Consider the following 15,048-nt stretch of genomic DNA (forward strand, 5'->3'; position numbering starts at 1 on the left):
CTTGATTTAAAACTGTGTTGTCATTCCTCTGTAATTCCTCTAGTAAATGAATAAATAAATTATTGAAATTAATAAATAAATTGACAACTGGGCATAAGAGGGAGTTGTCAATAGGGTGTGTTCCTATACACACTTGACATTGTCCATTCCATGCTGGCAGTATCGGGACCCACCCCATTGACAAGGGGAACAGTAACACCCACATGTCAATTTATTAAGATATTTCCAGGAGGAACAATAGAGTACGGTACAACGCAGAGTTCTAAGAAAATATGTTCCAGAATTGTTATTTTTTGGGGAATACAAGTATTTACTAAAACAGACACGTCAGGATAACTGTTAGATGCTCTTTTATCGCAAGTGTGAACAGTGCCTTAGGCTACGTTTAGACGTGAAAATTTTACCCTGTGGTTTGATGTTTTGTTTTTTTGTCAATTTGCATTTGCTAAAGGGGTATCCCCATCTCAGACATTTATGGCATATTCCCGATACATGCCATACATTTTTCATAAAAAATAGATATTGGGATGCACTCCTCAATCAATTGGCGTGGTGCTAGTAAGGTAGGGACGAGAATCCCACAATATTGGAAATATATAACCCCAGCACACACAGAGGTACGCAAAAGATCCAGATGCAAACAAATTTAAGTTTTATTGCAACAAAAGATGGTAAAGTTGAGGTGGAAAGCGACTTGGTAAAGACGTTTCGGCCAAACCTCGGCCTTTGTCACGGTCGCTGTAAGCCGATATCACTGGGAATATCCGGCGGACAACCCATACCAGTGATATCGGCTTACAGCGACCGTGACAAAGGCCGAGGTTTGGCCGAAACGTCTTTACCAAGTCGCTTTCCACCTCAACTTTACCATCTTTTGTTGCAATAAAACTTAAATTTGTTTGCATCTGGATCTTTTGCGTACCTCTGTGTGTGCTGGGGTTATATATTTCCAATACATTTTTCATAGATGCAGGTCCCAGCTCTAAAACACACAACAAATAGCCAAGTGTGGCGACTTTTGCGGCAGAATTGCAGCGATTCCACCGCAAAAATAGAAACTCATGGAAAAAATAAATTCATACTTACTCAGAACTCCCTGCTTTTTCCTCCAGTCCGGCCTCCTGTGATGACGTTTCGGCCCATGTGACCTCTTCAGCCAATTATAAAGGCTGCAGGGGTCACATGGGCTGCAACGTCATCCAGGGAGGCCGGACTGGACTGTAAAGGTCCGACCCGTGGGAACCCGGCCATATTGTACTGAAAGAACATAGCGGCCTCCATCGTATGCACGTGACACATAAACGGAAGATTAAATAAGCCAATTGTACCGCGGGGCTCCCTGAGATCAGATATCGTTGCTTTTCATTGTGAGAACCAGGGCCCATGGGTACTTTGTTTTTGTTTTTTGTTGGTTACATCTATTGTGCAGATGCGACTTTTTTGTGACTTTTTAACCCCATCCCACCGCAGCCGGTTTTCAGATTTTCATTATCGTTTTTTCCTCCCCACCTTCCGAAAGCCATAACTTTTTTTTATTTTTTCATCGATTAAACGGCATGTGAGCTTATTTTTTTGCTTTTTTTTTGTTGTCATTTTTACTGTTACCATGTTTAGGGTACATGCGAGTTTTTGATCACTTTTGATTCATTTTGGGAGATGAGGTGACCAAAAAACAGCGATTCTGACGTTTTTTTTTTATGGTGTTCATTATGAGGGTTAAATAATGTTATATTGTATTAGTTCAGATTTTAACGGACACAGCGATAGCAATTATGTTTATTTATTTTTTCAACAATGTTTTGGGTTTTTTTTTACATTATTTTTGGATGTAAAAACAACTTTATTTTATTATTTTTTTTATTTTTTTTTTCTCCTTACGGGACTTGAGCCGGCTTGCACTATATACTGCAGTACTAATGTATTGCAGTATATCCTGATTGTGACAGTCCCCTATTAAGCCCTGCCAGAGACGGGCTATGTACACCTTTGAGTGGCATTTTTTATTTTTTTTTATCATCATTGCGGTCAGTGTGCTTGGTGTAACTTTATAATTAGTCTTTATTAAATATTAGTTTTACTTCCTGAGATACAGCTGTTCTATATTCTCTATACACAGCAGCTGTATCTTTCGTTTTGACCTGAATCCGTCAGTCCCGCGGACCTAACGGGTTCAGTGTCAGCGGGTCCTGCGTGTCTCTGACAGGCAGGATCCGCCTCTAATCCATCACATCTAAGTCAGATGTGATGGATTACAGGTGGGACCAGCCGACACTGAACCCGTCAGCTCTGCGGACCTGACGGGAGTTCTGTATAGAGAATCTAGAGCAGCTGTATCTCAAAAAGTAAAAATAATTTTAATAAAGACTAATTATAAAGTTACACTAAACACACTGACCGCCCCCTGATTATATAAAACAAAAATGACCATCAAAGGTGTACGTAGCCTATAATACACTCCTCAAGATTCAAATGGCAACACCAAGAAGGCCGTAATGTTATGCAAATTGAGAAAGTAGCCGATGTCCCTACGATCTGCAAATTATCTGCACATCAAATTTTATAAATATGGTAAGAAGCATAAGTGGTGCACGTGGTACAAATAGTAATTATTTTTGGAGCAAATACTTGGAGAACTTGTCACTAGCTCATATATAAGTTTAACTGGTTTACTGACCTGATTCCAGCGCCGTCTCCCTGATTCCAGCGCCGTCTCCCTGATTCCAGCGCTGTTTTTCCTGAACGCGACCATTCTAGAGATATGGCCGACTCTTGTATTGGATCCCTATATGATAATTTGCTGTAGTTAGCCAATGGGGTGTCAACTACCCTCTAGCAGCCTCACACTGATTGGCCAGCATCAGAGGCAGGGAAGCTAGCTCCACCCCATTGGCTGACTACAGCAAATTAGCATAGAGGGAGTCAACACAACAGTGGGCCATATCTCTGGGGAGGGGGTGGGGGAAGCCGTTCAACGTAACCAGTTATAAGACCTAGTGACCGGTCCTCTTTAAAGGGAGTCTGTCACGACTTTTGGATCCCCACACTGCTAACACCACTACAACGGGGGAGAGGAGAGAAGTTTAATCAAACCTATGTCTGGTATCCTGCCACACTAAGGAAATGAACGTGAATCCTCCATGTGCCGAATGTGAAGTGTCCGGCGTCTCCGCTGAAACTGACCATAGAGGTAAATTCACAGACAGTCCGTAAAAACACGAGACTTGTCCAGTGTCCATAAAAAAAGCAATAATGTGGGAGGGGCTTGTGCGGGTTATTACGATGGTAATCGTTGTACAGTAAATGCTGCTCGTGTTCACATTCGGGTGTAAAACCAAAGACATTTATCTCTGATCTGCTTTATGATGTTCCTAAACTGCACTGATTTCTGTCCCGCTGCATCTATGTCAGTGGAGTAGCTAGAGGGGTCGCAGTTGCCACCGGGCCCTATAGCCGAGGGTCCCACAGGCCTCCCTGCAGCCAACCTGATTATGTTTATTTTTTTTTCAGGACAATTTATCCAAATTTCAGACAGCCAACAATTTTTACGGACAGATTGGATAACCATGACGAATCCTAAAGATTATAAATTGTGTGTTTGTTTGTATATATATATGTCACGTGACTTATTAGAATTTATCAGCATTTACTGTGACCTCTAAAAAGATAATAATTACAATCCCAATAATCTGTAGAAGTTACTCCAACTTTACAAAAATCAGTGGCGCATCAATTTTCTTACCGGTACTGGAAAAATGTCCCCTATTTTTACGGACGGGTCAGAAATTTGACCTTTGGCAACCCTGCCTCCTTGCCACATCGAGACCTTTAGGGCCCAGCGCACAAGATCTAGACCCTGACCAGCCTCATTGTGTGTGCGGCGCCCAGAAGGAAAAAGAAGGGGAGCGGTAAGTAGATAGAAGGGTCTGGTCTGAGCACTTTTTTAGTCTGATTAATTTAGGGGTTTGAGTTGGTCTCTGAATACATTTTGGGGATTGAAATAATTTTGGGGTCTGGCCTGAGGTTTGATGCCCCCCCCCCCCCCCCCATGCTGCACTTTTACTTTTGTGGCTGATCGTACGTCCCCCCTCGTTCTCTGATCATTTATCCTTTTCACAGAAATTGTGTTTTTTACAGCGACTCGGCGACCCCCCGTTTCTGGTTACGCCCCTGATTATTTTATTAATCTTAGCACGCACTATCCATTCAGAAAAGAAACCATGAAAAGCACATGTAAATCAATGCGGCTCAGGACCCCCGTTGTCGCAACTGGTGGGGGGTCCCAACTATGGGGCCCCCAGTGATCAGACAATTATTACCGGTCAGGTAGATGGGTGATAATTGTCGATTCTTGGACTACCCCTTACAGACACAGCAAATCGCTTTTTATTTTTCCATGGACGTGGCCGTATGAGGACTTGTTTTTCGGTCGACAACTTGTAGTTTTTAATTTATTGTACTATATAATGTCCTGGGAAACGGAAAGAAAATTCTTTATGGGGTGGAGAGGGTTTCATTTCTACGGCAATCACCATGCAATAAAAACGACATGTTAACTTCATTGTACGAAATTTATATTGTTTTTTTTTCCCATGATGCACTACTTTTACACGGAAAACTTTTTGTTAAATCAAACAAAAATAGTTTTGTGTTGTCATTCCGAGGCCCATAACTTTTTTTTTTTTCCTTCCATGAATGAAGTGGTGTGATGGCTTGTTTTTTGTGGGGTAAGCTGTCGTTTTTATTGGTACCATTTTGGGGTACGTACAAATTTTTGATCACTTTTTAATCCATTTTATGGAAGATGCCCCCCCGCATCAAAACACAGCAATTCTGGCACTGAATATTTTTATTTTTTTTACTACGGCATTCACCCTTATTATATATATTTATATACTAATTTTGGTAAACTTTTTTTTTTTTTTCTTTTAGGCCCCAATTATTAGATGCTTTCATGTAATGCATTGCAATACTTATGTATTGCAGTGTGTGGCCTTTATCTGTGCTCTACTATCAAGCCCTGACTCTGGCAAGACTTAATAGTAGAGCACTGATGGCAGACCTGGATTCCCTTCAATAGGCCTCCGGCTGCCATGGCAACTGATTGGCATCCTGGCCCCATACACATGGCTGTATTTTCATCTATCCCGAAATACTGTCCATAAATACGATCCGTACTGCATCCGTATATATGGATCCGTAACAAAAGAGGGAGGATGCAAATGACGTCATCAGAATGTTATATAGCAACGCTTCCGGAAATACGGACAGTATACGGATGCACATCCGTATTTACGGAAGCTCCCATATACATCTATGGGAGAGTCTTTGCTGTAATTCCAGACAAGAATAGGACGGGTTCTATCATTTTTTCAGCACGGACACCCATCAGTAAAAATACTAAAAGGTGTCTGCGGCCAATAGAAATGGATGGGTCCGTAATTACTGATGAAAAATACGGTCGTGTGCACGGGGCCTCGGGGATTAAAATTAATGCAAAGGAAAAATGGAGCGGTTGTCCATGGCATCCAATCAGATTCTTAAATGGTTTCTAAAAAAAATAAAAGCTTGAATTGGATTGGTTGCTATGGGAAACAGCCCAACTTTTTCTTTACAGCGGTTGTAATAAATCTTCCTAGTAAAACATTTTGCCGAATTTCTCATTGTTTTTGTTCTTTACGCACAACCCGGCCACTTTACTTCATGTCGGATATATTATATACGCAGCAGCTGTGCCCATGCAATGACTGGCAGGACGCCAGCGGTGATTGACAGCCGCCCCCTGCCGTAATAGCCATTTAACTCTTTGGATGCTACAATTAATTGTGCCACCTATTGGGTATAAACAAAGGGCAGGACGCGCCCTTTGTTTTGTCGCCATCAGTCCCGGCATTGCAGCTGTCGCAGCTGACTGTTTTATAGTCTTATAAAGGCCCCCACGGCTGTCCGATCCGAATGCCTGTCACAGGATATATTACGTACGTCCTGACAGATGCCTGCGCATTAAATATAGAAAATACATCGGGTTTTTTTTTAATACATTATAAAAAGAAAAGATTATTAGGAAGAAAAAAAATTAAAATTTGAGGTTCTGTTCGTATTCGTTTTTAGCAGATCCATCAAATTTAACAGAAATAGACACAAAAACAGATGCTTACCGGGAACGACCGGCAGGTAAACTATCCGATTTTTTTTTTTTTTACCGATCCGTGAGCCGGATCTGTCAAAAAAATGTTAACTTTACCTGACGTTTGTTTCGGTTTTGCATCCATTATACTCCGTTCTTTTAACAGATCCGTCTTTTCTGTGATTATTTTTTTTTTCTTTTTTGGATGCAGTAAAGTGATGCGCAGTAGTAAAACGGATCTCTTAAACGGAATGAATAACGATTACAAACGGAAGAATTTTTGTTTGTATCTGTCATCCATTGACTTCAATGTTGAGGGTAAGTTCACACGGAGTGTTTTCAGACGTTTTTCAAGCCGTAAACGTCCTGAAAAACGGCTAAAAAATCGGAAGCGCGTGACGTGGCGTTTTTCAAAACGGACGCAAAAAAGAAGTGCATGTCACTTCTTCAGCCGTTTTTCATAGACTCTAGAAAAACAGCTCCAAAAATGGCCGTTAAAAACGCGACTTTGATTAAAAAAAACGTCTGAAAATCAGGAGCTGTTTTCCCGTGAAAACAGCTCCGTATTTTGAGACGGTTTTTATTTTGTGTGTGCACAGAGCCTATAAGCTCCTTATGTCAACTTTCTGTTATTTTGGATGGAAAAAATTGTTCCGCAGATTGCGCTATTGTTTCCAGCAAAAGGGCTAAACGGAACAGAGAACGGAGGCAAAAAAAAACATTGAAATCAATGGGTACTTTGATGGAAAATGTTTTTTCCCGTTTTTCTATGACGGAACAGAATAACAGAAAACAATGTAGATGTAAAGAGTGAACAAGGTAAAGGAAAATATTGGACAAGAAAAAATATACAAACTTTATTCTTTTTTGCTTATCATCTATATTTCATCTAGACTTTGGTCTATCTGTATCTGATACGTTGGACATTATATACCGTGTTCTACTATCTCTATATGTGGGCATATTATTTATTGCGCACCAGTTATCCATTTCTGTGGGTTGTTTGAGTGGTTTCCGACCACTGACGGTTGTTGACTCTGTAGGTCACTGGTCTTTCCCGTCTGACCCTACTCTCTCTTTTTCTCCTTGTATGCTCCATCCTTATATTCCGTATTATATTATTGTATCTAATAAAGGTTTTCTGCTTTTATTATTCCTTGTTGGGGTTTATGTTCCCTTAGGGTTCGCGTTTGGTTGTCTACTTGTAAATTAGGGACCCCTTTTTACGCCATTGGTTTGGTTAGAGGTTTTTGTAGGTTCATGGTATAGTGACATGTCAGAAGTTTGGAGTGGTGGGGGTCCGAACACGTAGAGACCCCCACCAATCGCTAGAATGAAACAGCTGAAGATCTCGTGTGAGCGCTCAGCCGCTTCGTGTCTGTTCGGCTTTATCCGGAAAGCCGATGTATCGGAGTGCGGGATCATAGACTTTCTATTGAGTCCGTACACCGATACATTTATTTCCGGAAAAAGCCGAACAGACACGAAGCGGCTGAGCGCTCACACGAGCAATTCAGCTGCTTCGTTCTAGCGATTGGTTGGGAATCACACGCCTCAGCCACAACACAGAGCGGTAGAACGGGGTTTAGGGGTCCCTGTTCTAGAGATAGGTGGGACCCGCATCTATCCGACATCCTGTGGTTATGTCATAAATGTCTCTGATGGGAAAACCCCTTTAAAAGTGGTGAAAAGGTAACTGCTCTTTCCAAAAACTTTTGATCGGTCATAGAATCAGTGGGATCCGAGCGCTGAGACCCCGACAGTGTAAAAACGAAGGTGCGGAGCGCGCAATTGAGAGCTCTGCACCTCCGGCTGCGATCGGCGCTCCTTGTAAGGCTGAAGACGGGCTCGTAGACGTTCTATGTGATCCGCCTTCAGCCTGACGAGGAGCGCCGATCACAGCCGAAGATGCAGAGCCCTGAATTGCACGCTCCGCACCTTCGTTTCTACGCCGGTGGGGGGGTCTCCGCGCCCATTTCCCCACTGATCAAAGCTTCCGACATGTCTCTATGACTGGCCATTTTCCTAACGGTCAGGCCGCCCTGCCAACGCGAAATTGCGGATATAGTTTTGTTTATGAGACGTTTTATTTGCCGGGTCATTTTGTACAGAGCTGTGGGCAGTAATGGCTGGTACACGGTTCTCTTCTGCTTGTTGTAGCATCTTTATTTAGCGCCATGTCCCCCGCTGCTCGCTGGACGCCAGATAACAAAGCTCCGCAGCAACTTTCCACCTCACTGAACTCTCCAGCGCACAGTAGGGAGCGGAGGACGCCCGAGTCCCCTGTTTATTGGTTGCTACATGTCACGTGATCGCCGCAAGCGCCTCCGGGAATTGTAGTCCTGAGGCCCGTTCACTTCACGCATTATTCACTCCTCTGAACTACAAGCCCCGGAAGTCGATGCGGTGACGGACCAATGAGGGCGCTCTTCCTGCACGTCCTCTTTATTTGTGGCAGCAGAAGGTATGGCTGCGACTCTGACTTGTATTGTGGTTTTTGTGTTTGTTCATATTTGTATTTTGTGCGGGGTTGCGGTGCGTTTATATCCTGACTCCGATGCTGTCTATCATCTGTACGTCGTAATGGGCGGTCATGTGGCTAACATTTAAAGGGGCCGCACAGCTGTATTGTATCTGCATGGTCTGTTCTGTAAAGAGTGGATAGATGAGGCTGCAGGTGTCCATTGTATGATCCGGTACTTTATAGAGGTGCACGGTCAATGTTTACACCTGTGTAAGTTCTATCATTACTCCAGCAGGGGGCGTTTACTTATCACGTGGAATATTATAATGGAACATTATCCGTAGTCCACTGTTTGGCGCACGTCGGTTGCGTTATACGACTATGGCTGCTCAACAAGACCTTCAATTGAATTCATGTAATGTATTACGCACCGTATTGCGGTCAGTACGGCGTCTATGGTGCGTTATACGTCGTCGTCTGGCGCATATTGAATAATACACGGCGTGCTGTAAAACATCCGTGCAAAATACGGAACGAGTCTATAGAATAACACTGGCTTGTATTCAGCATAGATAAGACTGACTCTAGTGTGAACGGGACCCAATGTAATCAGTTGCATGAACTGCAGTTTTTTAAGCCACGTCCTATCTTTTTTTTCTGCAATCATGAAAAAACGGGGGGGGGGGGGGGGGGTAGTTGGATTAATCTGCCCGCTGTCCCTCCTGTCCGTAAAAATGAGAGGTGGTTATTTATTGCTCCAACTAGCGGCAGCCATTAATTCTCCGTTTTAGGTTCAATTTATATGACAGGCCTTCGTTCAGACGGCTGCGTTTTTATGCCCGTTTTGCGTCCGCTAATCCTGGCCCTGACCGCGGGGCCTGGTGACCCGAACGAACAGCGTTGCAGATCCCGCCATCAGACCCGCGGTCAGGACGAGACTTGCGCTGTAATACGGGCACTAAAATGCAGCCGGAGTCATGACGTATAAAGACGCCGTATAACGTGCCGCGACATAGTTATCCATTTGCATCTCTTCTTCGGGTAAGGTGTTGCGTCCACGTGCCACTGGAACCGCGCTCCGTTGCGGTGGCCAATGACTGCGGGTGTTACCAGCCATTGGCCACGGCAGGTATGCAGGAATTCAGCCGCGTGACTGAACTCTTAGGCCAAGGTTCCACATTGCGATCACGGAAGATCAGCGTGATAACACGTTTTTTTGCCGCTAGTGTAAACCTCTGGGGGGGGGGGCGTGAAACCTGAGCGTGTGACCCTTCTAGACGAGTATAACATATAAGGGCTCACGTACACGACCGTTCTTCTTTTCTGTGGATATCATACTGAACCGTTCGATTCTACGGGGCCATGCACGCATCCGTTTCTTTTGCTGATCAGTGTGTCCGATCCGCAAATTAGAGAAAATATCTTATTCTTGTCCGTATCTGCGGTCCGTCTCATCCACTCTAGTTTATGGGTACGCAAAAAAAGAAAAACGGACCGCACACGGAAGCCACTGGGATCCGTGTTTTATAGTCCGCAAAACGGTGGTGTGACTGATGCCTTATGCTGTACGGACGTGTAAATAAAGCGCCGCCATGTGTGTATATCTGATCATAAAAGTCTCACGGAAGCCTAAAGTCCTCTATATGTGACCTGTGCAGGTCCGACCTCCGTGACGCCCACCGATCTCTAGATTGAAGGGTTAGTGCTCGTTCACATGAACGTGTGACGGTTGTTTGTTTTTGTAACGAACCGTGTAAACGGCCCGTGAAAAAATAAGCCATATTTTCCCCGTTTTCATGGATCCCTCAATGGACTCCGTCACCAGATTATAAGCGCCCCGTCTCCTACATAATGTGATCGGCGCTGTAATGTAGAGAACAGCAGTGGTTTTTAATTTGAAAAACGATCATTTTTTAGCAAGTTATGAGCAATTTTAGATTTATGCTAATTGGTTTCTCAATGGACAACTGGGCGTGTTTTTACTTCTGACCAACTGGGCGTTGTGAAGAGAAGTGTATGAGGCTGACCAATCAGTGACCAATCAGTGACTAATCAGTGACCAATCAGTGACCAATCAGCGTCATACACTTCTCATTGTTCCAGCCCAGCTTCTTTCACTGCACAATCATGCTGTAACAATGAGAAGTGTATGACGCTGATTGGTCACTGATTGGTCACTGATTGGTCACTGATTGGTCACTGATTGGTCAGCATCATACACTTCTCTGTAGAACGCCCAGTTGGTCAAAAGTAAAAACACGCCCAGTTGTCTATTAAGTAACTAATTAGCATAAATCTAAAATTGCTCAAAAATGATTGTTTTTCAAAATAAAAACCACTGTTCTCTACATTACAGCGCCGATCAGATTATGTAGGAGACAGGGCACTTATAATCTGGTGGCAGAGACTCTTTAATGTTCTCCGCTATGGAGTCCTGTGACCTCTTCGTCCACACTCCCTGTCTGTTATTGCAGCTCCGCGCCATTCACTTGATAACCGGATACGGTGTATGGACGACGATGCCGCCGTCTCGTAAAAGACACCGCAGCGCCCCACTGAACACGTCTGCCCCTCGGTTCTTGTGATTTGTGGGTGTCCCAAGACTGGCGCCCGCACCGTTCACATAGGGGGAGGAGCGCCCGGCCCTTACATACGGCAAATTTAACACCTCGAGGTCGCTGTATTCTGTCTACTGAGCGATTATAGCAGCGGTGAAATATGATTTTTGTGCCGTTTTTGGATCCGACTTTTATAATATGTTGCCCTTTAAAAGGGGTTGTCCAGGATTAGAAACACGAGTCTGTTTTTTAGAGCCGGCATTTAACCCCTTAAGAAAAAAGTCGCTCTTTGTTTGCAGCGCTCCGCTCATGGAGTGGAGTCACGAGCAAGGATTCCCCCATATCATGTCCATATTAGACCCGGTGAGACGACCCCTTTAAGGTTGGAACACACACAGCAGAATAAGGACGATCACGCTGCGTAAAACTACCCCGAGTATCCACCCTGGTAGACGCAGGAAATTCCGATCGAAGGACCGCACCAATTTGTAGTGCGGTTTTTCAGGCGGCATGTTTGGTGCGGAAATCCTGCAGCAATATAAAAAAAAGATTTCAACTTCCCTGTAGTCATGGAGACGCGTCGCCCTCTCTTCTGAGCTCCGCTTCCTGTGATGTCGCTATAGTCCATGTGACCGCGGCAGCCTGTGATTGGCCGCATCACTAGGACTAAAGTCTGTGCTGTATTTGTTATTTTTACATTTTATTTATTTTTTAATTTGCGATTTTTGCAGTGGAATCGCAGCGTTTCCGTCGGAAAACACAGCATTTTGTTGCAGGATCCCATAGGGGGGGTGTCCTGTGCGGGATTTTGTCGTGATACAACCCTGTACCTCCCTCTGTGTTCTGGCTGGATAACACTGTATATACTATTATTATATTCCAGCCGGATCCAGACAGAGAAACATCACAACCTGGAGAGTCACCCGGCACCAGCGCGAGACCGAACCTACAGGAGGGCGTAGAGACGGCATGAATGTGCAAACCACTGACGGGCTGTGTTATCCCACCAGACACGTCACCCAGGTACGGGAAAAGTCGTCTCGCTGTGGATTGATGCTGTAATATAGTAGTACCAATAAATAATGATAGCGCTGTGAGTGTCACGAATGAGGGGGCAAAAGTGGATGGAACAGGGGCCCAGCAACACAGAGGATTTCTGGAGATGATGATCTTGTGGAAGGCGTTAACTATTCGTTTTATATATTTATTATGATTAAATAAAAATATATTTTTTTTAAATGCAAAAAATGCTCTCAAAATCTTTTTCCAGATTCTTTCTTGTTAGGCCTCACATAGACCGGTGTGGTTGCGATCTGTATTGTTATCCTAACGAGGTTCTTGTACCTGCATGTGATGCCGTCTGCTTGATCGGAGGTGTTTTTATTTTTGTTTTTTTTTATACATAATTTGTGTGTCACTAATTAAAAAATTCAACAGTGGCAGATTTACCCTACTAGAAATCAACAGAGAACGGAGATTGAAAAATCGGTTTTACAGTTAAACAAGAGACCCCTGAGTGACCCCTGAGCGAGTCCTGTGTGAGGAGGGTTTACAGTCCGTAATATGGGGTGAATCAATAGGAAATACAACTTTTTTTAAATTAAGACCATACTGAACATATGCGGCAATACCTGGACTTAAAGGCCCTGTTCACACAGAGTTATTTGACACGTTTTTTGATGCGGAAACCGCTCGGAAAACGCGCCAAAAAATGTCCAAAAATGCCTCCCATTCATTTCAATAAAAGGTGGAGGTGTTTTTTTCCAGTGAGCGGAAAAAAACGCTTGCGGGAATAGAAGCGACATGCCCTATCTTCGGCGTTTACGTCTCTGACATGGCATGGGCGGGCGAAAAACGCGGCAAACGGCGTGCTGGCAGATCAAAATCTGTCTCAAAATTCCAAACGGAATTTTGAGGCAGAATTTTCTGCCTGCAAAAAAACTCCATGTAAACAGTGCCATAGGGGTTGTCCAAGTTGAGAGCTGTTTCATGAATCTGATCTAAGCAAAAATCATTTCCAGGTCAGACCTAACATTGATTTCTGACACTTTTGTTCTACGAGTTGTCAGAAGACGTTTCTGTTTATTACACGTTTTTCCCGTTACTTATATAACGCCAACGTGTTCTGCCGCGCTGTACAGAGATTGTCACTAATCACTTCAATGGGACGCACATTCAAGAAAGCCAGTGAGCTCGTTTTTTGGAGTGTGCGAGGAAACCGGAGTGACCGGGTTTCTATATGAGGGGAAAAGTGGCGCAGAGGCTTAAAACATGTGGCGCTCGACCCGGAGCAACGATATTTATCAATGTATATATTGCTGAAACTGTCGTAAATAGGGGGATAAATCTCGCCGATACTTCCTGTACACTACAATGTCACCCGTGTCAATAATCATTAGATGATTGGATCGCCGGCAGGGACTCCGCTGCGGTATTTTACTCGCCATCGGCTGCGCGCGTGTGCAGGGCGTGATCTCCGGGCCCATTGAAGCAGATGGTGTCGGGTTTCCTGGGAACGTCACCGAATAGCAGAGTTGGATTTGTTTCTCTTGCACAGCGGCAATACGTAATCTCCGGATCTCCGGGCTGATCTGCCGCAGCTCTGTGTCTGACCCCATCATAATGGCGGCTTCCGTATACCACAGCGTGGAGGAGGGTCAGATATTTTGGATTCAGGACCCATTTTTGGATCATATACAGGGACTTTCTGGGATAATAATGGTTTTGTTTTCTCTTCGGGTTTTTAGGATGATTTTGATGATTTTGCAGTTTATTTCTATAAAGCGGAATGGGGCTTTATAAAAGAGGAACAGCAGAGTCTGTGCAGGGACGTGACGAGAATCACCAGACCCTGCGCCCTCTGGGTAACAAAACACAGTTACAAATCTAACGTATGAAAATAGTAAAGCCGACCCTGCGGTGTAAGGACAAATAGCTTTCCACTTTGACTTGCACCGTAAACTCTGCGGTTACCATTGGGCAGGATATATATATATATAGGATTGTACTGACAGGATATATATATATAGGATTGTGCTGACAGGATATATATATATAGGATTGTACTGACAGGATGTATATATAGGATTGTACTGACAGGATATATATATATATAGGATTGTACTGACAGGATATATATATATATAGGATTGTACTGACAGGATATATATATAGGATTGTACTGACAGGATATATATATAGGATTGTACTGACAGGATGTATATATAGGATTGTACTGACAGGATATATATATATATAGGATTGTACTGACAGGATATATATATATATAGGATTGTACTGACAGGATATATATAGGATTGTACTGACAGGATATATATATAGGATTGTACTGACAGGATATATATAGGATTGTACTGACAGGATATATATAGAGGATTGTACTGACAGGATGTATATATAGGATTGTACTGACAGGATAGATATATATATATATATATATATATATATATATATATATAGGATTGGACTGACAGGATAGATATATATATATATATATATATATATATATATATATATATAGGATTGTACTGACAGGATATATATATATATAGGATTGTACTGACAGGATATATATATATATAGGATTGTACTGACAGGATATATATATAGGATTGTACTGACAGGATATATATATAGGATTGTACTGACAGGATATATATATAGGATTGTACTGACAGGATATATATATAGGATTGTACTGACAGGATATATATATATATGGGATTGTACTGACAGGATATATATATATGGGATTGTACTGACAGGATATATATATAGGATTGTACTGACAGGATATATATATATATAGGATTGTACTGACAGGATATATATATAGGATTGTGCTGACAGGATATATATATATAGGATTGTACTGACAGGAT

General features: G+C 43.0%; 1 protein-coding gene across 2 annotated transcripts in view; it reads left to right on the forward strand.

Annotated features, from left to right (window-relative positions):
* The first annotated feature begins 8,102 nt into the window (after positions 1-8,102).
* The window catches only part of LOC142659899 (uncharacterized), a 21,525-nt gene continuing 14,579 nt past the window's right edge, over positions 8,103-15,048 (forward strand). The window contains exons 1-3 of one of the 2 annotated variants that reach the window (XM_075836454.1): positions 8,103-8,588; positions 12,030-12,169; positions 12,432-12,520. In XM_075836454.1, coding sequence (XP_075692569.1) covers positions 12,120-12,169; positions 12,432-12,520 — 139 coding nt within the window. In that variant the 5' untranslated portion in view covers positions 8,103-8,588; positions 12,030-12,119. The remainder of the gene's footprint in view (positions 8,589-12,029; positions 12,170-12,431; positions 12,521-15,048) is intronic. The other variant, XM_075836455.1, reaches the window with a different exon arrangement.

The sequence above is a fragment of the Rhinoderma darwinii genome, chromosome 8 (genome assembly GCF_050947455.1).
Source record: "Rhinoderma darwinii isolate aRhiDar2 chromosome 8, aRhiDar2.hap1, whole genome shotgun sequence".
Classification (NCBI taxonomy): Eukaryota; Metazoa; Chordata; class Amphibia; order Anura; family Rhinodermatidae; genus Rhinoderma; species Rhinoderma darwinii.